This window comes from Physeter macrocephalus, chromosome 2 (genome assembly GCF_002837175.3).
Source record: "Physeter macrocephalus isolate SW-GA chromosome 2, ASM283717v5, whole genome shotgun sequence".
In the NCBI taxonomy this organism is placed as follows: domain Eukaryota; kingdom Metazoa; phylum Chordata; class Mammalia; order Artiodactyla; family Physeteridae; genus Physeter; species Physeter macrocephalus.
In genome coordinates, this window is record NC_041215.1 from 10,867,658 (window position 1) to 10,892,752 (window position 25,095).

General features: G+C 40.6%; 2 protein-coding genes across 4 annotated transcripts; both read right to left on the minus strand.

The window, feature by feature from the left end:
* Positions 1 to 191: 191 nt before the first annotated feature.
* On the minus strand, positions 192 to 4,297 carry LOC114487608 (uncharacterized). Its single transcript, XM_028498344.1, has 3 exons — positions 4,177 to 4,297; positions 3,377 to 3,449; positions 192 to 1,218 (listed from the first exon to the last, which is right to left on the minus strand). Exons 1-3 carry the CDS (start codon positions 4,295 to 4,297, stop codon positions 738 to 740), a joined length of 675 nt encoding a protein of 224 aa, XP_028354145.1. The 3' UTR covers positions 192 to 737.
* ZFP2 (ZFP2 zinc finger protein) lies at positions 4,028 to 24,430 on the minus strand. 3 transcript variants are annotated; one of them, XM_028498326.2, is made up of 3 exons: positions 24,186 to 24,430; positions 14,934 to 15,023; positions 4,028 to 6,001 (listed from the first exon to the last, which is right to left on the minus strand). In XM_028498326.2, the coding sequence occupies exon 3, from the start codon at positions 5,923 to 5,925 to the stop codon at positions 4,531 to 4,533; it is 1,395 nt and encodes a 464-aa protein (XP_028354127.1). In that variant the 5' UTR covers positions 5,926 to 6,001; positions 14,934 to 15,023; positions 24,186 to 24,430; the 3' UTR covers positions 4,028 to 4,530. The 3 variants fall into 3 exon arrangements, with proteins under 3 accessions (XP_028354127.1, XP_028354139.1, XP_028354141.1); XM_028498338.2 differs by lacking the exon at positions 24,186 to 24,430 and adding an exon at positions 22,270 to 22,306; XM_028498340.2 differs by lacking the exon at positions 14,934 to 15,023 and having other exon boundaries at positions 4,431 to 6,001.
* Between the last annotated feature and the right edge of the window lie 665 nt (positions 24,431 to 25,095).

Here is a 25,095-nt window from a genome sequence, read left to right on the forward strand (position 1 = left end):
GGCGACAAGTCGAAAAGGAGCGTTCCCGAGGCCGCGCGGAGATGACTTGAGAAGGCAGCGGGGCTGTGCCTCGGCTACCGGGATGCAAAAAATGCTAACAGTGTGGCCTGGAGTTCGGGCTGGGGCGTGGTTCGGGCGATGAGTGGGGACCGGGGACCGGGAGGACGAAGGTGCGGGCTGAAGGCCTAAGGACCAGTGAGAAGGCTGCTGCGGCAGTTCAGGACCCAGCGGATAGTGGCTGGGGCCAGAGTGGTGGCCACGGGACCCAGGGCACGGCGCGAGAAACGTCGACAGGTAGAATAAACTTGGTTCTCCACGACTTATCAGGAGGAAGGGGCTGGATGCCAAGGAGTCTGTCTTGTGCAACTGGGTGGTATTTAGAGGGGTGGTATTTATTTTTGTGGACAGTATTTTGCGGAGGCGGGCAAGGATGAGGTAAAATACAGAAAGATCCAACTGGAGATATTTAGTTGCCTTTGAATTTTCACGGAGCTCGGGAAGGAAAGATGAGAGTTTTAACTTTGTCGGTGGCGAAAAAAAGCCAAGAACGGGACCTGAGATTTGTCAGCTAGGTAACTGTTGGCCACCTCTTAGTGAGCAGTGTCAGTGACTTTACTTACGTGACACTATGGCATTCTGTTTTGGCTTTCACTGAAGATTTCATTCTATAGACACTTTTGGAGCATTTACGTGTCAGGCATTGTTCTAGGGGCTGGAGAAATAGTGAAACCCTGAACTTATGCAGGTTGAATTCTACTAGAGGGGGTACTCAATAAACAGAAAATATTGATTAGGTAGTGATGACACATTGAGGCTGTGTTACGGGACGGGGGTGGGAAGGTGGGGATTCTTTTCAGTAGCGTTTTGAGAAGTTCTCTTTGAGAAGGTAACATTTGAGCAGAGATTTGAATGTAGTGAGGAAGGAAACCATGTGAGTATCTGGGAAGAGAACAGAAATGCTGACCAGAGATAGAAGTGTGCTTGGTGAGCCTGTGGTTTAGCAAGGCCAGTGTGACAGGAGAGGGCACAGTGAACAAGGGAGAGTGGGAGAGAAGGTTGGAAGGGTAATAAGAGGGCTTGAAGGCCATCATAAAAAGTTTGCATGTATTCTCTGTGTGACAGAAAACCATCGAAGGGGTTTGAGCAAAAGAGTGGCTTGGCTGAACACATTTTGACAGAATCACTGGTCCGCTGTGGGGCGAACAGGCTGTGGTGCGGCTAGAGGGAATACAGGGAAACCAGTTAGGAGGGTATTACACCAGTGGGGGTGGGGCGGGGGGAAGAGAGAGCCTCCTACAATTATATCACCTTCCAACAAGGCATTTGCTTTGAAAGCCTAAGATAATTAAGGGTTCTGGATGCCATGCTAAGGAGTTTGGATATTGTTCTGTTTTCAGATATATAAGGATAATAATAATAAAATATTTATTGAGCACTAAATATGTGTTGGGCACTTTCATTAGCACTTTACATTAGTATTGAATGTAATCCAAAGCTATGAGGTTTGCACTGTTAAAACAAATAAGAAAACTGAGACAGCGATATATTAAGTGCCTTGCCCAAGGTCTCATGTCTAGTAAGTGGGACCAGGAGTCCTGCCCCTGCTGATAGAGGAAAGGTGCAGAAGTTTCCTCCTGACTTGTTGCCCAGAATGGCTGAGCACTGACATACGAGGGCCCGAAGCTTCCAAAACTCCTGAAAAAGTAGTGAAACCTTCATTTATCTGACCATTTCTCCTGCTGCTCCCTCTAAGTGTTAATATTTTACCAGTTTGGGGTTATTGCATCCATCTTAGGCTTCAATACATTTTATTCTTCCTTTCCGCCTTGTCCTCTGCCTTCCTTTTGAGCCTTTAATTTTGCTACTGTCTTTATAATCTTCCATCTGTTTTCTACCCATCTCTCTGCCTCCTTCTTCCCCTCCATTTCTGTCTCTTGAGATCAGGTGGGGAACAAGAAAATACATGAAGGGAAAGGAAGAAGCTGGATGCAAGGGAGACACATTATTTAAAATCTTAAGTTTCTGAGGTTACAATTAATTCAGTGTTTCATTCCTCCTTAGTCGTTGCCTTTTCTAATTCCATAGAGGTCCTGTAGCCCAAAGAGACCAAACTGCTCAAATTCCAAACACTCAGAGTCCATGGGGAACCTCCTCCATTGCCACCCACAAATATCTTCTATACCCATCGTTTCTTGATTCCCACCTCTCGCAGTGGAAAGTTTCCTTCCTCCTGTTGAAAAAAGATCCCTGCAGCCTCCACCTGTGCCCCAAATCTTATTTTCCCACTTTGAGCTGCACATCCCCTCCTTTCTGCACCTTCAGACTCTCCCATGCAGTGATAAACATGCTCAGTTCTTCTACCTTAAATCATACAAATGCTCTTGGCAGATTATTCGTTGGCTAAATCAACACCTTTCTCAATCCCCCCTTTTCCTTGCCTACCTCCTCTATAGAGGCTGGAAGAGCTAAGTACTTATTTTTTTCAGCCTCCTTTGCTCCTAGCCTCCATGCAACACAGCTGTGGTCAGTGAGGTTTAGGCAGAAGTCTGCTGAGGGGCTTCTGGGAAAACCTTTTCTGATAAAAGGCACAGATGTTGCTGGTGCTACACATCCCCTTTCTTCCTGCTCTGAATACAGATATTTTATCTGAAGCTATAGGAGCCCTCATGTGACATGATGAAAAAGTCATGAAACTCAAGGCATTGAATTATTTTGTCTGAAACAATGCCAACCACCTCCAGATTTGTTATGGGAGAAAAACAAATCCCTATTTGCTTGTAAGCCGTTGTTATCTGGGCTTTCTATTATTTGTAGCCAAAAGCTCTTCTGATATATACACCCTCTCTCAACCACAATCTCTCTCTAGTTATCTTCCTAAATCTCTCCTTTCTCAAACTACTAAGTCCTTTTCAAACTTTAAGTCACTCTTCAACCCACTAAAATTTAGAGGTTATCAATAACCAAAACCAAAGGTCATTTTCTATTTTTAGCTTACTTTAATCCTCTGTGGCATTTGAAAATATGAAATATTCCTATCCCTATGCTAAAATTCTTTTTTCTATGCCACCACCTTCTCCTGATTTTTCTTTCTGTTTTTCATTTTTCTTTTGCCTGTTGTTTCCCCTCAGCTTCTACTGATGACGCCTTCTACTTACTGCATTCAAAGACAGTACTCCCAGAAAACCCTTTATCACTGCCCCTTCTACTTATTCTACTGCCTATCAGGAATCTTCACGTGGATACCCACAGACTCATAAAATACCACCAGACCAAACTCATCATTGCCCCACAAAGTCAGTCAACTTTTTGTGTTCTTAATTATGGCACCCATCCACCCAAATAAATTCAAGTGCTCACATTTAATTGATTACATTACCTAGATTCTGCCTTATTATTGCTTGAATTCTTCCTTTCCTCTCCCATCCCACTGCCAGTTTCTCGGTTCAGCCCTCGGAAAACAAAACAAAGACTATCTTATGCAGTTTGATTTCCTAATCATATTTATCACCTATTTAGCACTTATTAAATGTGTATAAAATAAATGAAATTGCCTTAACTACTCTCATAACTATAGATCTATAAAATCTTTCTCTATGATTGTTTTGAATATGTTGTGAGGAGCAGAGATTTTGTTAATATGTCAAATTTTCACGTCTGTTAGTGTTCAGCCTCTTCTTCTTTCCACTTTGATAGTTAGAGTACAACACAAAGATGTATTTGAATCCTATGTACGCAAAGACTATATTTGTTATATTGTTTTCTAAGTAATTAGCTTATTTAACAATAGTTTAATGACTGTTAATTGAGAACTTAAAACAGCATGCTATTGCATTAAGATTTGCACAATTATTCTATCACCTGGTAGCAAGCAGCCAATATTTCAGAGGAGAAAGTAACAGGGGGAGGGGGAAGGACATGGAGGGATAATAGAAGTTGGTAGAGGTAGAGAATTTTGACTCAAAACATTCAGGGAAACCAGATTGTGGAATAGGAGCATCTAGATAACATATATAACATGGGTGAAAAATCAAGCATATTTATGTTTGTAGCATTTTAGAGCTTATAGGGATCTTGGAGCCTTCTAAATCTAAAATCCCTCATTTACCAAATAAGGACACTGGGACCTGGTAAAAGTAGGTGACTTGTCCAAGTTAGTGGCAGATCAGGACTACATACCAGGTCTTTGGGCTATCCAGTTAAGCACTCTCACATTTCCTCTCCAGTGTGAAGTCTCTGATGTCCAAAGGAGAATCTGCAGTATAATACAATAGAACTTATCTTCAGCATGAATTCTCATTGCTTAGAACATTAGCTACTTAAACCTTCTGGTATAAAGTTTTACTTTCTGAATCAAGATTTCTCCACTTTTATATGGTTTCTCTGCAGTGGTCTGTATTTTCTGATATGGTATATTATACTTCAACTAAAAGATTACTACAATCGTTACATTTATTAGGTTTCTACATTACATGACTTATCTGATTATCACTGAAGAGTTCATCACAGTGAAGGATCCCATGGAAGCTTCCCTCACGTATGAGTTCTCTGATGCCGTGTAAGATTTGTACTCCGACTGAAGGCTTTTCCACATTCATTACACTGATAGGGTTTCTCTCCTGTATGAGTTCTCTGATGCACTATAAGGGATGAATTCTTAATGAAAGCTTTTCCACACTGATTGCATTCATAGGGCTTCTCACCAGTATGAATTCTTTGATGCTCAATAAGGTATGCGCTCTGGCTGAAGGCCTTTCCACATTCACTGCATTCATAAGGCTTCTCTCCAGTATGAGTAACCTGATGTACAGTAAGGGATGATCTCCCAGTGAAATGTTTTCCACATACCATACACTCATAAGGTTTCTCTCCAGTATGAATTCTACGATGCTGAGTAAGAGATGAATTCTTACTGAAAGCTTTCCCACACTGATTACATTCAAAAGGTTTTACTCCAGAATGAAGTCTCTGATGCTCTATAAGGTATGTACTTTGGCTAAAGGATTTCCCACATTTGTTACATTTGTAGGGTTTTTCTCCAGTATGATTTCGCTGATGCAGGGTAAGAGCTGAGCTCTTACTAAAGGCTTTTCCACATTCACTACACTCATAGGGCTTTTCTCCAGTATGGCTTCTCTGATGTACAGTAAGATGCATACTTTGACTGAAGGCTTTTCCACATTCATTACATTCATAGGGTTTTTCTCCTGTATGAGTTCTTTGATGCACTGTGAGATTCATACTTTGGGTAAAAGCTTTACCACATTCATTACATTTGTAGGGTTTCTCTCCAGTATGAATCCTTTCATGTTGAATAAGGGATGAATTCTTGCGGAAAGCTTTTCCACACTCTTTACATTGATATGGTTTCTCTCCAGTATGAGTTCTTTGATGAACAGTAAGATTCATGCTCTGACTGAAGGTTTTCCCACATTCGTTACATTTGTAAGGTTTCTCTCCAGTATGAATTCTTTGATGTACGGTAAGCGAGGAGCGTTCAATGAAGTGCTTCCCACATACATTACAGTTATAGGGTTTCTCCCCTGTATGAGTCCTCTGGTGCTTAAGGAGGGATGAACTCTGGCTGAAGGTTTTCCCACACTCATTACATCCATAGATTTTCTTTCCTGCAAACATTCTTTGAGTTTTAATTAATTCAGCATTTTGTTTAGTGTCTTTTCCATGTGAATTCCAACTGTGAGGACTTTTCCCCACAGGAATAGTTTGTTGTGTATCAATGATTGAACCCTGACTGAAACATCTTTCAAATTCATTACCTCCACATGTCCTTCTCACAGTGAGGGTTTCCTTATGGGTAATGTGCACTTGGCCCAGATGTCTATCCTGGTTTTTCTGTTGCCCCTCTAACCAATTATCAGGTTCCCAGGTTTCCCCTAAAGAAGAATGCCAGAGACCTTCTCTTTCCATTATTACCCCATAAGATAAATCTTCAGTAATTAGGGCTTTGTAGTTGACTCTTTGGTTTCAAGTCTTGTCTTCCAGTCTGAAAAAAATAAAAATTCAAATACACGTTGGTTTCTGTGCTGAAAACTGTATAAGGCAGGAATAAGAGAATGAGACTGAGAATAACTATAGGGCACATATGAGAGTTTTCAAAGATGTCCCTATAATTAGGAAGAGAATTGGAAGGGAGGGAAAAACAGTGAGCCATCCATATATAATAGGGAAACTAGAAGCAGGGTAAGCAGAGGAAAGAGTGAGACTGTGCAGAAGGGATAGATACTGAAATCACTGACCAATGGACAGGCTAAATAATGAAGATGGAACTAAGGGAAGATATACAGACGAGCTGAGATTGGTAGAGGCAGATCACAAAGCCCTGGAACATTTATCTGGTACTCCTACCAGCAGTTTCTGCCCTCCCGAAGGCTGCCTATAATTCTGATACTAAATCTTCATAAAACATCACAGTGTGACAATAGTGAAAAGATTGTTTACCCTAGAGTCAGACAAACGTGGGTTTAAACACTGGCTGTTAATCACTTATCATCTTAAGTAGTTGTTTCTGAGTTTTCAGAGATATAAAATGAGAATAAAATAATCTGATAAGGATTAAGTAAATTAATATATATAAACTACCCTTAGGGAACATACTTGTCTGGAACATAAAATACCAGAACATACTTGAAACTTAAACTCTCAAGGGAGGATGCCAAAATCTAAAAGCTCCTCTCTGCTCCGCAAGGAGCATGTGATTTTCTCACTCTCTTTAGGTAGGAGAGTCCTAAAGGGCCCTACCCTTTCCTAAATATCCATTCCTTACAGATAAGAACTGGTGACAGAGGCAGGTAGGGGAGAATCTGTTGAACTGCTTGAGATGGGGCTGGAGGAAAGGCCTTGTAGACTCAGATTTTATTTTCTCAGATCCCATTTCTTATCCCAGACAAAACATCCTGGAGGCAGAGAGGCAGAGGACAGGGAACTACAATCTGAGAATCACCTTGTCAGCTTATCAAAATTATCAACACTGAACCAACAGACCAAAGGTCTGTGGGCAGGAGGTTTACTATGAAGCAAAAGATATGCATGAACTGGACTTCCTCCTTCCAGTCTGACCTGCTTACATAAAACAAGAGAAAAAGTGGAAAGCCAAGCAGGCTCCACCCGTAAAACACACACACCACCAAGTAACCTCAGAGAAGACCTATCCAGTCAAGCATTAAATACCAACAGGCAACTGGAGGCTGCCTCTTGCCCCACTTCACTCTATCATATCCAGCTATCCAACTGAAGTTCTTTGAGATCATTCCAAGTGCTACCCAGTAAACAACATTAAGGACATAGGGCATCTATTCACTCTGTTAGACAAATACAATGTCCAGACAGACAAAACTATTCAAAGATAAATGACACACAGAAAATATCAAATTTGGAAACTAGGTAGAGGTTCAAGAGATTTTTAAAATAATAAAAGCAGGAGAACAAGGGGGCGGGGGGAAAGCATTAAAACCAAATGGTAGAATAAACATTGGAAGAATAAATGCTTCCAGTCATCAAAAGATGTAAAAAAAGTAAAAAAAAAAAAAACCAAAAAACAGTTACATACTGGGAGAAGGGATTACCGACACGTGACCCAAAAAGAGCTCTAGAACTTAGGCTTGGAAAACAATATCTGTAGAACACTAAGCCCACTAGAAAAATGGACAAAAGACTTGAATAGACACTTAAGAAAAGGAAACCTGGGGACTTCCCTGGTGGCTCAGTGGTTAAGAATCCGCCTGCCAACGCAGGGCACACGGGTTTGAGCCCTGGTCTGGGAAGATCCCACATGCTGCGGAGCAACTAAGTCCATGCGCCACAACTACTAAGCCTGCGCTCTAGAGCCTGAGAGCCACAACTACTGAGCCCACATGCCACAACTATTGAAGCCTGCGCGCCTAGAGCCCGTGCTCTGAAACAAGAGAAGCCACTGCAATGAGAAGCCCACGCACCGCAACGAAGAGGAGCGCCTGCTCGCCACAACTAGAGAAAGCCCAAGCACAGCAACGAAGACCCAATGCAGCCAAAAATAAAAATAAATAAATTTATTTTAAAAAAAGAAAAAGAAAAGGAAACCTGAATAGTGAGTAAACATAAGCAAAGATGCCAATCCAACAGTAACCAGGAGAAGGTTGAGTAAAGCCTCAGTGAGATACTATTACCACATCCGCCTGAGAAACAAAATTCAAAAATTCAAACTGACAGCTTCATAATTTAGAAAGATGTGCAGTATGGGGAACTTTCACATACTGCTGGTAGGAGTGTAATTTGGTTCAAGTATTTTAAAAACAGTTTAGCACTACCTAGAATGTAGAACAGGCACACAGACTATAAGATTTAGCAAATCCACTAGTAGGTATATACAGTTAGGTAAATCTATCTTGTAAAGGTTCACCATGATTCATAATTTTTAAAGTAGCATTGTGTACAATAGCAAAAAACTGGAAACAACCCAAATGTTTACCAACAAGAGAAAGGATAACTAAATTGTCAAATACTTATACAAGAGAAATGAAAACAGTGAATGTTATGGATTTCACATCTGTTCTCCCCACAATTCATATGTTGAAGCCTAATCCCCAGTGAGACAATATTAAGAAGTGGGGGTCTTTGGGTCATTAAGTCATGAGGGTAAAGCCCTGATAAGATTAGTGCCCTGATAAGAAGTGGCACACACGAGGGAACTTGCTCTATCCTGTGAACCAGGAGGAGGGCCCTCACCAAAAACCCATCCATGCTAGCACCCTGATCTCAGACTTCCAGCATCTGGAGCTATGAAAATAAATGTCTGATAAATTCAGTCACCTGGTCTATGGTATTCTGTTATAGCAGCCTGAACTGCTTAAGACAGTAAACATTAATAAACTAAAGCCACACATATCAATATAAATGAATAAATAATTTAAGCAAAGTCACAGAAAACTAAATACAGTAAGAGTCCATTTAGATAAAGTTTAAAAACAGACTATAACTAAATATATTGTTCATCTGTGGATAGAAATACTATAAAGAAAAGCAAGGGAAGGGATTTATCACAGAAGTGAGAACAGTGGTTATGTCTTGGGTAGAGGAAGAGGATGGGAATGAGGAGGTGCATATAAAGCTACTAGGGTACTAGCAGCATTCCGTTTCTGAATCTGAATCTGGGCTCTGGTGCCTGGGTGTTTTCTTTCGTTATTATTCATTCATTTTTATCATCATGAACTATAAAAAAAAGCAGTACAGTTAAGACAACAACTTTGGAGCCGGACCGCCTGGCTCCATCACTGTTAGCTGTGCGACCTTGGGCAGATTACTTAACCTGTCCTGCGCTCCAGTTTCCTCATCTGTTACATGGTACCTATCTAGTGTTGATATGTGAACAATAATTAGTTGATATTTATAAAGGGCTTAGAAGACTAGGCAGGTTTTTGCTAAGCAGTACCCATATTTTACACATTCTTCTGTATATATGTCATTTCAAAAAACAAATGAGGGCTTCCCTGGTGGCGCAGTGGTTGCGCATCTGCCTGCCAATGCAGGGGAACCGGGTTCGCGCCCCGGTCTGGGAGGATCCCACATGCCGCAGAGCGGCTGGGCCCGTGAGCCATGGCCGCTGAGCCTGCGCGTCCGGAGCCTGTGCTCCGCAACGGGAGAGGCCACAACGGAGGGAGGCCCGCATACTACAAAAAAAAAACAAAAAAAAAACAAACAAAAAAAAAAACAAATGAGAAGAACTACAAAATATTTTCTATTTTGGAAAATATTGATCATTTTAAGTTGAAACATATACTGCAGAAAACTTAATAGTAAGGGTTCAGTATATCTTCATGGAATTTAGAGACCTAACTTAAAAAGTTACCTCTGAAGATTTGCTGCTTAAGAAAAAGAAAAAAAATAGACTGCCCTACAAATTTTTTAAAAACTGGCCTAAGTGATCTCTCCAACAACATGGGATGGCAAAGGACAGTGGAGTCATGTCTACAAAGGATTGATGAAAAACTGATGTGACTCAAGAATTCCACATAGCCAGTACTCTATACATGCATAGGAAAAAAACAAAACACGTTCTTAAACATGAAAGATTCAGTAATTGCAATATTCCTAAACCATTCCTGAAATATTACTTAAATGTTTAAATGTTTGAACAAAGGATTTATCCAGGAATTCCAGAATGCTCACTATTAGGAATCTAGTAATATATTAATAGGTCATGGGAAATAGGGCATATGATCAACCTGATGGATGCTTCAAAGTATTTGATAATATCCAACATCCAATCCTGATTCAAAAACAAAAATATTAGCATTGTACCAAGCATAAAAATAAAACACTAAAAGAATTCACACTAAAAAACAGAATCAAGGAAAGGATGCTTACTATTACTGCAACTATTTAATATTGTTCCAAAAGTGTGACCACTTTTAGACAAATGAGAGGGGAGGAAATTTCATTTTTCCCAGATTACATAACTGTCTCTGTGGAAAACATAAATTTGTTAAGGTGGCTTTACTCATATTAGTGAAGTAGTGAAGCCTGGAACTGAGCACTAAAGATCAAAACCATAGCTCTTTCAGGATTGGATGACATTTCAGATCCTTACCATTTTGCTCTCATTAAATAAGGACCTGTAACATACACAGTTTTATGCTTGGCCACAATAAGAGTTCAATGACTGTTAGAGGTTATCATTATCATTATTATTTTATGTCAAACAATATACAGCTCTCTCTTCCGTTCCTTTATTCCTAAGCAGTTCTTTCAAGTGATGGCCCATACTCCCTTAGTCTTAGAATGCCTAGTTAACTTTAGGATTTATATTAACTTTGGTACTCATCAGGACATAAGAGTCCCCAGGACCAAGGGGTATGGGAAAGCACAGCTCTTTCAGTATTTATGTCTGGGACTGGCCATAGTAGAGGCCAAGAGCCTGCAGAGTATTTGGCCAGGGGTCGGGGGCCCGGGTGAGAGACTTGGGCAGCAGGCCCCGCTCTTCCTAGGGCAAGCTGATTTCTTTCTTTACTCCTTTTATATTTCTTCCAGCCTAACAGTTAATTTACTCCTTCCATTCAACCAGACTATTTCAGTACTCACCTGACTGGACTTCCTACGTAACACTCTTGCTACCCTACAGTGCATTCTCCACAAAGCAGCCAGATCGATCTTCTGAACATGATAAGTCATTCATTCAATAACTATTTATTGAGTGAGGAGGCACTGTTCAAGGTGCTAGGAATACAGCAATGAACAAAAGTGCCCCGGAGGAACTTATATTTTAGTGAGAGGAGGAAGGGTAATCAACATAATAAATAAGTAAAATATTTAGTATTTAAGTGGTATACCTTATGGAAAAAATAAAAGCAATAAAATGGAAATAGGCAATATGATGGGTAAGGGGAAAAGTTTGTAATTTTAGATACAATCTTCGGGAAAGGCCTCACTGACAAGGTGACATTGAAGACAAGAAGACTTTAGGGGCCAAGGAGGGAGTCACAGGACTATCAAAGGGAGAGCATCCCAGGCAGAAGGAACCACCAGTGCTGAGAGCCTGTGCAAGGATGAACAAACTTTTTGGATTCACCTACATTGATTACAGTCTTTTAGATTAGTTTTCCTACTGGAAGCAAAGATATGTGCCTGTACTAACCATTAATGAGGCTCATTATGAAGGTAGCCTGAAGGTACATGGGGACTCGGTAAGAGCACATAAATTCTCTCTGTGTGTGCATGTGTACACACATATACATTTACTCACACACAGAGGTAAATCAGATGATGCCTGGGGAAGAGCTGAGCACAGCACTCGGTTGCCGCTTTCCGCTCTTGGTTTTGGACAGCATAATGAGACTAACTGGCAACTAACTGGTAACATCAAAGAAAATCTAGAAAGAACAAGATCTGGAATTTGCACATCATCATGTTTTCTGAGCTCCGTTCTGTTCCTCCACTTTTCTGTGTCTTTATTTCCTTCTCTCCAACAGATACCTCTCTGCTCTTGTAAATGCATTCAAGTCTCTATCTCAGTAAAAAACAAATCGGAGGCATTCTACATCTGACTTCCTTCAGGTCCTGCCCTTTCTTCCTTTTCCTTCAAAGTTAACTTTGTTGAAAGGATAGTCTGTACTTAAAAGTCTCTCTTTTTGGGGGTGGGGTGGGGTGGTGGTGGAACTTGCCACACAGCTTGTGGGATCTTAGTTCCCTGACCAGGGATTGAACCTAGGCCCTTGGCAGTGAGAGTGCAGAGTCCTAACCACTGGACCGCCAGGGAATTCCCCGTAAAAGTCCTTGTATACTTCTTCACTCTTCTCCCCAGGCACATGTCCTGCAGCACCAGAGTGCTCCTCCCTGGGTTACAGGCCACTTCCTCAACACTAAGACCAATAGTGTTTCTCATTTCTTATTTGGCACTGTTGCACTCTTCTCTGTTTTTCTCTCTTCCCTGGCCCGGCTCTCCATAGCTCTCTCCTCTCCCTCTGACCACTTTCTCTGTCACCTTTGCTACAGCATCTTTGGCCCCCAGTCAAATGTTATTCCTCAAGATTCCATCCTTGCTGCTTTGCCCTTCTTATTCGCTCTTCCTGATAATTAAAAATATTCATTGATATGAGTGTCATAAATATAATTATAATTTTCAAAGCTATAGTTTTACCTGATTACTAAAAATTCTACTTGATGTCATCTAATATACACTCAACAAAGATATTAAATACCTACTCACGCAGACAACATGCTAGGCAGGGGATATAAATAAAAGTAAGCTCAATCATGACAATTCAGTGAGCCTACATACTAGTGGCTAGATAGATATTCAAAGAGACAAGAGAAATACAGTGTCAAATGTAATCATACGCAAGTGATAAATCTTTAGGATTCAGCCCAATAGAGAAGTTGGAAGGTGGGTAAAAAACTGGGAGAGGAAAACCCAGTATGAGCAATACCTTTGTTTGCCTCTGATGCTTCTAGAAAACCCACCAACATGACAGTGAAAGAATGAAAAAGTCATAAATAAATGCACTAAAATAATCTAGGGAACAAAATGCTGCAAAGGAAAACCAAAACCAAAACGAAAAACCCCTACCAAAAATATAATTTATATATCCTCATACAGACAAGAGAAGCTAATACATGCATTTTAAAAGATTGCTATTAAAAAAGAAGGAGCACTTAGAGAATGAGAAGGCTCATAGAAATAAAAAATATGATAGTAGAAATAAATTTTTTCACAGAAGGACTGAAAGACAAAGTTTAAAGAAATCTTCCCATCTCACATTTTCCCTTCAAACAATGCCATGCAATTTACCACAAGGTCTTTGCACCTGCTGCTCCCTGTGCCCAGAATGTGCTCCCACATGACCATCACTTTGAGTATCTGTTCGGTAGTCACCTTAAAGAAGAGGCCTTCCCTGATCACCCCTATAAAACAGCACTCCTGTTAACTGATCTACTTCCCTTATGATGCTTTGTTTTTCCACATAGCACCTGACTCTATGAATAGTCAGTCCCTCCCTTCTTCCTTCCTTTCTTCTCCCTTCTCCTTCCCTGCCTTCTTTCTTGATTAATTTATTGTTTCCCTGACTAGACTATAAACTCCACGTGGAAACTCTGCCTGTTTTGCTCATTGCTCTACCCACAATGTTAGGAACAGGGCCCAGTGCTCAAAAAACATTTGTTTGTTATTTATGTAAGAATACAAATAGCAATAGTAATTGAATCCACAGAAATCTGTAATAAAGTTAATTAAAGCTACCTTAAGCAATCATTCTATACCTAAAAATTAGCATGAAAAGCATAAGATAATATCCAAAGTTGTGCAATATGTAGCAAGAGCCACAAAAATGTATATATCCTTTGACACAGTGACTCTTCCAGAATCCTGTTCTTTAGAAAGCTTAATGGAAACAAGCAGCGATGGTCACAAGACGATTTTTTTCCTATCAATGTTTTTTTACTGATTTCTTTTATTGCTCTGTACTTAGATAGCCATACACTATCCAGAGATCAAAAAATATCTGCCTAACTCTTTAAACAGTGTATGAAAAGAAGTGGTCAACACTTTCACATGAGTAGAAAAGATAAAGGTGTAAAATGTATTCTTTCAGAGAAAAGTCGTGATAACATCTAATAAAGAAATTTCAGTTGTGAGGGGGATTAGTAGGCAGATAACAAAGATTACGAAGCATTAAATGCTTAGAGGAGAATGGGATTAAATAAGTAGTAGATTCAGATTAAAAATTTAGAAATGAGAAAGGAAATATATAAAATGTAAGGTTACTAGTAAAAAGAACAGGGCTAAACTCACTTGTCATTTGTTTTTAAATGAAGACTGTATAAAACACCTATATAATTCAGAGGAAGAGAAACATTAGTTTCCTTTTAAAAAGCTGACAAATGTTTAAATGAATAATGGAAAGGAAGCTATGGATATAGGTAATGGCCGAGAAGAAAGATTCACGAAAGAAAATAAAGAGAATAAAGTAGAGGGGGATAGAAAGACAGGGATTGAAAGTACAGATGAGGGAAATCCCTGGTGGTCCAGTGGTTAGGACTCCATGCTCTCACTGCTGAGGGCCCGGGATGGATACCTGGTCAGGGAACTAAGATCCCATAAGCCGCGCAGCATGGCCAAAAAAAAAAAGAAAGAAAGAAAGAAAAAGAACAGAAAGCACAGATGACAGAAGAGGAAATAATAACTGCTGACATTTACTGAATGTTCAGTATGTTCCAAGCAATTTAAAAGAGTCACAAGTGTAGTAATTCATTTAATCCTCATAAGATATCACCTCCCACTGAGGTAAGGACACATGCAAAACCTTGGCAGGATGAGTGACATCAACAATGCAGAGGCATTTGAGAAACACACAGCAAATGGTACAGGTCTCAAGAGACCCAGGGACCTCTGAAGTGGTTTCTCCCCAAGGTGACACTCATGGAACAAGTTCTTGCAGCCAGATCCTTACCTGGGGAAATGCACCCTGGATGTTCTTTTGTCATCAGGCTCAGTTCTCAATCCAGCTGAGATATCACATTTGGTTTGGAAAGCTGATGCCCTGCTCGGGAGGAAAAACACTAAATTTGACTTCTGAACTGAGTATAAAAACCACTCCCAGCATATGTCTTATCCCTTCCTCTTCAGGGCTTCTGTAACAAAGGAAGGTGTGGCTTCTGAGATTTCCCATTTTTCCATTCTCTATAGAAAAGGCTTTCACCTTGAAAGGACACTAAGGAACTACCCTAAAACAATGTCCTGTAGTATCAGGATTTCAAGTCCAAATTCACAAATTTCAGAGGCCGTACAAGATGTCAAAAGTGGGAAAGATGGCAATAGGTAGGTGTTGAGTTACAAGAAGAAGTCCTACCCAGCGAAACCAGGTTACTGTAGTTTCCCAGCATCACCTTCCCATACAAGTTCCTCTGAGCAGAATTTAGATTGGACCCACTCCTCCCAGGTGAGATCTACAGACACATCCTTGAATGTCACTGATTCCTGAAACTATAAATTTCTACTGAACAAAGGATTATGCCAATAACACCCTCTAAGGAAATTAAAAAACAAAAAAACAAGCAGCATTAGAAGGGACAGAAGAAAGAGATCTGTGAGAGAAAAATATTATCCTTCAAAAGAAACTAAACATCTGCAACAAAAACAGACATTATCATGAAATAATCGGAGACAAATATAGAAAGTGCTTTGACATTTAAGGACAGGAAGAGGAGGTATAAGGAGTCATAGGGAAGGATAGTGAAGGCTGCTCTATATTAGCACTGGAGAAGAGTAGGTGGTGTTCTGATTGTATCCTATTCACTCCATTGATGAAGGAGGGATTCCCCACCCTAAATAGCACACGGTGACCAAATATATGACACCCAGCACTGGACAGATGAGCCTGACAGGAGTTCATTAGTCACAAGTTGGCCTCACAACCCCACGCCATGCAATACCACTTGGGGCCTGTACTCAGGTACAGTGAACCGCAGGGGCTGTGGGAGGCAGACTTGGTACTGACAGGACGCTGAGGTGACCCTTGGTTCCCACGGGAAGATGTGACTGGCTTGTTTGAACACTTTTGTGGGCAAATAGGGAGGTGAAAACCATTAGGTTGAGGATTAGGAGGGGTGTACCTGGCCAGGCTGACAGGGGAGCTAGTTGGATGTGGAGTCTTTCCCAGTGGGTGGGGGCCTATCTGGGGAGAGCAGGGGAACTCACAATGAGGTCTTTGGAGCACCCTAAGGCTCAGAGTTGTAGAAGCAGCACATGGAATTTTAGGCTTTACAATCACTGGGTGGGAATTCCAGTTAATGCGGGGAAAGCATGTGCAAACAGGATAAATCTAGACTGTGGTTGGTCTATGAGACAACCAACAAAACACCCAGCTTGACTTGGAAATGGCATTTCAAATTTATAAGCCCATTTGAGCTTTGTTTTCTAGCCCTTAGACTAGGAAATAAAACTCTGTAAGCATTCACTATCTGATGCGTATGATGGTTAATTTCATGTGTCAACTTGACTGGGCTAAGGTATGCCCGGAGAGTTGGTAAAGCATTATTTCTGGGTATTTCTGTGAGAGTTCTCCCATTTGAATCAGTAGACTGAGCAAAGAAGAGGTGGGAGGGCATCATCCAATCTGCTGAGGGCCCAAATAGAACAAAAAGGCTGAGGAAAGGCGAATTTGCTCTCTCTGCTTGAGTTGAGATAGCCATCTTCTCCTGCCCTTAGACATAAATGCTCCTACCTCTTGAGCCTTCCGACTCAGACCAGGACTTAACACCATCGGTCCCTGGATATCAGGCTTCCGGGTTTGGAGTGGGGCTGCAGCACTGGCTTTCCTGCGCCCTACGAGTGTAGATGGCAGAACATGGGGACTCTTCATCCTGCATAATTGTGTGAGCCAATTCCTCATAATCTCTTTCTGTATATCTACATATATCCTATTGGTTCTGTTTCTCTGGAGAACCCTAACTAATACAAGGAGGGAACACTAACTGAGTGGCAGTTACCATAAATGATAACTCACATTGTACTCAGTTTTGTACTAATAGGAGGTTCATATGCCTCAGCTCATTTAATCCAAAGGACAACCTGCTAAAGTGACAGAATTAAAGTCATCATTTTACAGATGAGGAATCTGAGGAACAAAAAGGTTAAATAACCTCTCCAAGATCATACAGCTTGAACCCAAGGCCATCCAACTCCTCATGTTGTGAGGAGAAGGCCAAGAAAAGACCCTAGCATTCCTCAGCAAGAGGAAGAGCGAGAGAAAGACAGAAAGGGAGATGGAAGGAGACTCAGGATTGAAGCTCAGGAGAAAGAGGGTTTCAAAGAGGAGGGACTAGTCAACACTGTCAGAAGCTGGGTGGGTCAAACAGAATGATTGAAAAGAATCTGCTGATTCGAAAATTAGCTAATTTCAGAAGAGTGAAGGAAGAAGTCAGCTTACAGTAAAGAAGATAAGGAAGATAAGATAAGGAATCAGAAGCAGCCAGATGAAATTACTTCAAACTTTTTGTGAAGATGAGGGATAACACTGTATGAAAAGAAGTAAGGAATAAGTCGTGTAAATAAAGCAATGTAAAAGGTTTTCGTTTAAGGACAGAGAGCACTGTAATATGTGAATAGGCAAAGGGGAGAAAGTTAGTGGAAAGAAAAGGACTGGAGAAACCAGAGATGGAATGAAACCAATTTTCAAGCAAATTGTGTATTTTACATCCTACTGGCTATGAACTCCAGAAAAAGTGTCAACCCTGAGGCACAGAATTTATTATATATCTTTCTACCTCATTATTTTCTCCTAATACTTTTAAATCAATATATCAAAATAACAAAAAATATGTTAAAAATCACTGACAAATAGTGTCAAGAAAAGTAAAAGTAGCTACTAGCAGGATATAAATACATGGCAGAATTTTCATTTTATGAAAGGAAGAAAAGGAAACAAGAAAAATCATCAGTTCAAAAATTTAAAGCAAGGAGAAGAAAGGAAACAAGAAAGCATAATAAGGACAAATCATTAAATAACCAGAAAAAGACTTGATACATGTATAACAACAAATATAAATGGGTTGACTTTATCTATTAATAGACAAAAACTGTAAAATTTGTTTAAAATACAATTACATGGCACATACAAGAGATACACCTAAAACACAAACCAAAAAATTGTTTAAAAAGGGGTGGTGATAGAGACAAGATATAGCAGGCAAAAGCAAACAAACAAAAAAGGCATGGAGGAGACCATATCAATACCAGATAAGGTAGAATATACGTGGAAACAAAACATAAGCCCCTTCTTTCTGAAAAACATAACAGATCAGAAATATGACACTCTCTTTCCAAAAATTAATCTACTTTCAATAAATTAATTACAAGGCAATCGCCTTTTTAGCTGAACATATTGGGCAAAATTAAAAGCCCAAACTCAGACTCCTATGAGCTATATGCTGGTCTTCCCCACTTCCCTAGATTCTTCTATTCCCTAGATTCCCTTAAGTGCAGAACCTACCCACTCCCAACCTCCAGCCCTCGTGCCACAGAGCTTGTCCCTACTATGTCACGTACTATGGAGCCCTGGGTAGATTAGAACAGAAAGGCATTTTAAAAAACTGAAGTGAAACTTAACTGTATCATTCATAAAATGTGTTTGTTGTTAATCCCTTAAAATGTTTTCTGCCTTTCTCCTTTCCACTTATTATGGGTTTTTTCTCCCCAGTACTACATTAAGCACGGGGTAACTCAGGGTGTTTGAAATAAGCAGCTTCATGGGTTTATCTCCTTTATGCAGAGGTTTTCTTAAACCTAAAACACAGGCTTTTTTGATATTGTTATTCTTTAAAAAGATGAATTATCAAATGGAATAAATAGGGATATTTTAATAATGAAAGTATACTTTATATAGAAGATACGATAGTGATGAAGTTTTAGGCACCACAACGGCAAAGTGTCTTCAAATATAATTCTTAGCAACCCAATTTCATCTTTTTTTTTTTTAAACAAAGTCACACTCATGGATAAATCCCAATCACAGTGCAACAAAAATGAAACACCTCAGAATGTACTTACTAGGGAATAAGCAAGAGCCTCATGATCAAAGTTAACAAAATCCATAATGAAAGATCCAAATAAAATGAAGGGTAATTTTTTTACTCAATAGGAAGAATAAACATTGTAAATATGGTAATCTTCCTCAAATTGATACAGATTTAATGAATCCAAATCCAAATTGCATATTTTTTCTTTTTAACTGTTTCTGTTAGAACTTGATTATAGTTAACAAAATTTGACCCTAAGAATAAATGTATAAGAACAGTACAGTAACCAAAATTTTGAAAAGAAAAGGGGGGGGTGGATTTTCTTTTTTTTTTTTTTTTTTTTTGTGGTATGCGGGCCTCCCTCCGTTGCGGCCTCTCCCGCTGCGGAGCACAGGCTCCGGACGCACAGGCTCAGCGGCCATGGCTCACGGGCCCAGCCGCTCCGCGGCATGTGGGATCCTCCCAGACCGGGGCGCGAACCCGGTTCCCCTGCATCGGCAGGCGGACGCGCAACCGCTGCGCCACCAGGGAAGCCGGATTTTCTTTATAAAATAACAAAATAAATTCTAAAGCAAATAGTGTGTTACTATAGTAGAAATAGAGCAATAGAACAGAATCCAGGAAAATAAACTCATGCGTGTATGTATGTGTGTGACTATATTATATGTGAGTATCTTATATACATATATAAATTTAGTATATTTTAAAGGTAGCATTTCAAATCAATGAAGAATAAGCAGATTATTCAATAGATTATTTCAACAGATTTACAACAGTTTGAATGCCATCTCCTCAAAGGTGCCCCATCACACTCAGCCAGGCCACCCTGCTGCATGGCCGTCACAGCATGTAACCTCATCCTCAGTAGTATTTCTTCTTCACTGCTGCCTCCTCTTTCTAGAAGAGAAGATCCAGGAGGAAGGGGCTTTGCCTGTTTCATTCACTGCTACCTTCCCAGCACCCAGAACGCTGCTTAGCACATGGTAGGGAGGTGCTAAAAATCTGTTTAATGAAAGGATGGATGATGAAATGCCTCACCACACCATGTTAAATGAAGTTAGAATACAACCTCACATATATACAATAAATTCCAGATAGCTCAAGAATCTAAATTTAAAATGATAAAACTAATGAAAAATGTAGAAAAGTATTTCTATAATCTTAGGGTACAGAAAGCCTTTCATAGCAATGATTCCAAAGCCAAACAAGGGAAAAGGAAAGTTAACTGCATAAAACTTCAAAACTTATTTGTAGAAGATTATAAAAAATTTTAGAAGAAAAATGACAGGGAACAAGAATGACAATTTATGGGAAAGGACTAATACCCACATTATATAAAAGGCTTCTTTTATATATAAACAACTCAATATAAAAAGGGGCAAAGGATATAAAAAGCTATCTTAAAAGGCTAGAAGAATGTACATCCATAGTTATTTTTGAGGATTTGAGACCTAGAAATATATCTTATGGCCTTAATTTTTTTTTTTAGAACTATATGCCTAATATTTGTATTCAGAAAAGGAAGATAAAATTTAAAGGCAAACACAAGTCATACTTGGGCAATTCACAGGCACATCACTGGCCAATGTAGGAAAGATGAAAATATTAGTAAAGATGAAAAAAGGAATACAGCTCTAATGCTGCACTGATACGTCCTAAATCAATCACTATACTCTTCGAAAGTGTCAAAAGTCATCAAAGACAAAGACTGAGAACTGTTCCAGATTAAGGGAGACTAAGGAGACAGGACAGCTAAATGCCAGATGTGATCTGGATTAGTTCCTGGACCAGATAAAGGACATTTGTGGCAAATTATGAGTAAGGTCTGTAGATTAGTTAACAGTAGTGTTATCAAAGTAAGTTTCCTCATTTTGATAATTATATTTTGGTTATGTAAAACAGGGTCCTTTGCTCAGCAAATGCCTTTTGGCTAAACTGTTAAACATTTGTCAAGTTAATAATAGCCAATATATTCTCCACTGCATTCCCTGGGTGGGGCTCAGCACAGCCCTTACACTATATATATTTTTACTGCAGGCCTCAAGCTATCACCATTCCCACCCTCTGACACTATGACAGCCCTTTTGCTGGTGGGTCATGCCCCTCTCCCAGGAACGACCTTGCTTTGCTTATGCCTGAGTGAAAAATAAACATGTACCTTTTTTTACAAAAAAAAACCCCAGGGTCCTTATTTTTAGGAAACACATACTGAAGTATTCAGAAATCAAACCAGCGGTTGCCTGGGATGGGGATCGTGGATAGGAAGGGTATGAGGACACTTTCTGGGGTGATAAAAATGTTCTATAGCTTGACTGGGGTGGTGATGATGTTGGTGCATAAATTTGTCAAAACTCAATGAATTATATGCTTTAAGTGGGTTATTTTATGTAAATTATACCTGAAAAATAAAGCTGATTTAAAAATTTAGTTAGTACTATTTTAACTAAATAAAATAAAATCAAGGCTATTGACAACCAAACCACAACCTTCATCAACCAAAATCTTCTGAGTGCTCCCCCCTTAAACCTTCCCCTCTTCCAGAAACTCCCTCTCTCTGACACCTATTTTTGTGAGTTATGTTGCCTTTTAAAACTGAGCTTGAAAACACTGAGAAGAGAAAGCAGTACAAATAGAAATCACAACATTTGGACTTCCCTGGTGGTACAGTGGTTAAGAATCCGCCTGCCAATGCAGGCGACACGGGTTCAAGCCCTGGTCCGGGAAGATTCCACGTGTCATGGAGCAACTAAGCCCGTGTGCCACAACTACTGAGCCTGTGCGCCTAAAGCCCGTGCTCCTCAACAAGAGAAGCCACTGTAATGAGAAGCCCGTGCACCACAACGAAGAGTAGCCCCCGCTCACAAACAGAGAAAAGCCTGTGCACAGCAACGAAGACCCAATGCAGCCAAAAATAAATAAATAAATAAATTTTTTAAAAAATCACAACAGTTAATGCTTGTCTTCATGAAGCCTTTAAACTGGTTCCTCTTGTAAATAACCAAGTGACATATTTAAGAGAATCCGAAGGTATGATCTTATGAATAAAGAAAAACCACAAGTCCTTTGGGATGGCAGACAAAGTAAACCTAACCCTAAAAAAGAAAAACAAAAACAAAAAAAACCCAAGAACTTAAGGTTTCCTGGGTAAAGTGCCCCTGATGTCTTATTTCCTTTTCCAGAGAAAGAACAACTCCAGGTTCTAGCAAAAACTAGCAGGTTACATTTTCAAGCAATCTCACAGGGTAAAAAAAGCCTAGGCTCCTTACTCACTTTTTTAACTCTACGATTTCCTCTAGCTGACAGACACTGCTTTTTCTTCTTCTTTTTTTTTTTTTGGTTGCGCGGGGTCTTTGTTGCAGCGTGCAGGCTTTCTCTAGTTGCGGCGAGTAGGGCGCGGGTTTCTCATCGCAGTGGCTTCTCTTGTTGCGGAGCACGGGCTCTAGGCACGTGGGCTTCAGTAGTTGCAGCAGGCAGGCTCAGAAGTTGTGGTGCTTGGGTTCGGTAGTTGTGGCTCACAGGCTCTAGAGGGCAGGCTCAGTAGTTGTGGTGCACGGGCTTAGTTGCTCCGCAGCATATGGGATCTTCCTGGACCAGGGATTGAGCCCGTGTCCCCCACATTGGCAGGCAGATTCTCAATCACTGCGCCACCAGGGAGGTCCAACACTTCTTCCTCTTAGAAAAGCTCTTATCATGCCAACTCCCTTATTAAATTCCTCTGACTCCTCTACTCCCATGCCTACCACCCCACCAAACACACAAACTCCTCCTTCCTGGTACTTGATCCCAAACTGTATCTGATTCCCTCTCCCTTCCAGTCCCTTCTACCTTGCTCCACCTCTAAAACTTGTCACCTACAAATTGGCACTTGCCATCTACCTCTACAAGGATCAAATTACAAGCCGCTACAGCTGCTGACTTTCAACATCCCCTGAAAGGAATTCAGGGTGGAGATCAGCACTCTGCTCTGGGAAAAACTGGCAGAACAGGTCTTCAGATAGTTAGATATTTTCAAGAGACAATTTTATGAGCCCAATTCTTATATCTCCTCACATCTAGAAAAGCACTAAAATCCTTCATGGTGATGTCTGCTCCTCCTGACTAGCAGTAACCTTCACGAGACTAGCAGAAACCTCTGCAAAAAAAAAAAATATGTGCTTGATCGCATGTACCCCCCCCCCCCCCCCCCCCCCCCCCAAATATGTGCTTGATCGCATGTACCCCCCCCCCGCCCCCGCCTCACCAAAATCACATATACACTGACCTTCCCCCCTGCTTCTTTGGAGCAGTTTCTCAGAGCTCTCTGAAATGCTGTCTCCCAGGCTATAGTCCTCAATTTGCCCCAAATAAAGCTTAACTCACAACCCTCATGTTGTGCATTTTTTTTCAGTCGACAAACTCTAAAACACCAAGTTAGTGGCTGGAATAATGCTAAGAATGCCTACCGCTGAGCTAGTACCTTCAACATTCCAGGAACCAAAGCTGGGCTCTTTTTGCTTACATTATTTCATTTGAACTTTCAACAAACTTATGAAGTAGGTATTATTAAATGAAATAAGTCCAGTGAAATTCTTATCAATGTCAAGTATGTGGCAAACACTCAGTTAATGCTGTTATTTCTATCATCACATGAGGAACTGATGCTTCAAGGGAAGTCAAGTCACTCGCCCAAGACAGTGCAGCTATTAAATGGTAGTCGGAATTTAAACTTGGGACACTCTGACTCCATTACAGCAAATCCTCTCCAGGTATCCCTACCCAACCCTACTTCTGGTCACCACACTGATCTTCTCTCTTTCCAGGTCTTGGAACACTGACAATGTGGGTACTTAACCATATTTGTTCTTATTATCATATACATGTGCAATCATCATGACTGTTCCTTGTAGAGATGTGACCTCTTTTATGTTCCCTGAAAGTCCATAGCCCTATAAGCACCAGGACCATCTCTCACATGATTTTTATTCCTTTACTGACACTTGGACAATACCAACAGCTCAGCAGGCCAAGGCATCCAGCTGAATAAGGAACTGTAGGCTGAGAACCTAGCTAAGGGATGCTGAGGGGGAGTTTTGTGGAAAACATCCAACATTCAGAGATCTCAATGGTCCTGTTTTCTGTGGTGAGGCCCACCTACAGTATAGGAACAAGGAGTAAGGGAGAGGTTCAAGAGAGAAAAATGAGCTCACCTCAACTCCCAATAGTAGAGGCCCAGCAGCCATTGCCTTCTCCTTCCTTCCTGTGGTGTCCTTCCCAGGGGATGGGCAGGATCACAGGAGGCAGAGCTGAGGGAAGGAAAAGATGTGAGAAACAAGACTCCAGCAACAACAAAAAATACTGAGAAATGGAATACTGCCTGCCATATCAGTAAACAAAGGATGTCACAGTCATCAGCAACTGCAGCCACCACCAGTGAGCCAGTGAGCCCTGAGGGAACTTAGAAAGGAAGAGAATACCTGTCATCTAGCAGCCATCAGAATGCAGCCACTCCCCACAGTGAGCCCTGAGGAAACTCAGGATGTGGATACTGGCCCCAGATAGCTGAGGTACATATCAAAGGAATGATTTCAGTGATCCCAGACTCTTACATCTTCCCATACATAGAAAAGTGCTAAATTCCTCAACTTGAGATATCTGGTTTTCGCAGGCGGACTCTCAACCACTGCGCCACCAGGGAAGCCCTGGTTTTCTTTAATTAACCATAATCTTCTGACGTTCAGATTACCTGCCCTGTGTTGCAAAACTCCTATATATCCTGCCACCCCTCCCCCCCACGCCCCCTGCCCACCCCTCGCCCCCTTGGGGCAGTTCTCTCAGGGTTACTTGAGATGCTGCCTCCTGGGCTTGAAGTCCTAAAAATTCCTGCCGAATAAAACATAACTCTCAACTTTTAGGTTGTGAATATCTTTTCTCATCGACAATATAATACCTACAGATAAGCCAAATATGAAGTGTATAGTATTAATGTAGAGAAAACTATATTTTTTATTTATTAAGCTTATTTAGATATATAAAGAAAGCTGAACAGAGAGAGACATACCATACTCCTGGATAGGATGTCACAGTATCCTAAGTTGTCACTTCTTTGAAATTAATTTA

Excerpts from the sequence above, each read along its gene's own strand:
- ZFP2 (XM_028498326.2), bottom strand. The coding sequence starts at position 5,925 with ATGGAAAGAGAAGGTCTCTGGCATTCTTCTTTAGGGGAAACCTGGGAA.
- LOC114487608 (XM_028498344.1), bottom strand. The coding sequence starts at position 4,297 with ATGAGAATTCATGCTGAAGATAAGTTCTATTGTATTATACTGCAGATT. Across the intron at positions 3,450-4,176 it reads CTGGATAGCCCAAAGACCTG|GGCTGAACCGAGAAACTGGC; the intron begins GTATGTAGTCCT and ends TTGTTTTCCGAG. Across the intron at positions 1,219-3,376 it reads AATAATAAGGCAGAATCTAG|CCGCACCACAGCCTGTTCGC; the intron begins GTAATGTAATCA and ends TATTCCCTCTAG.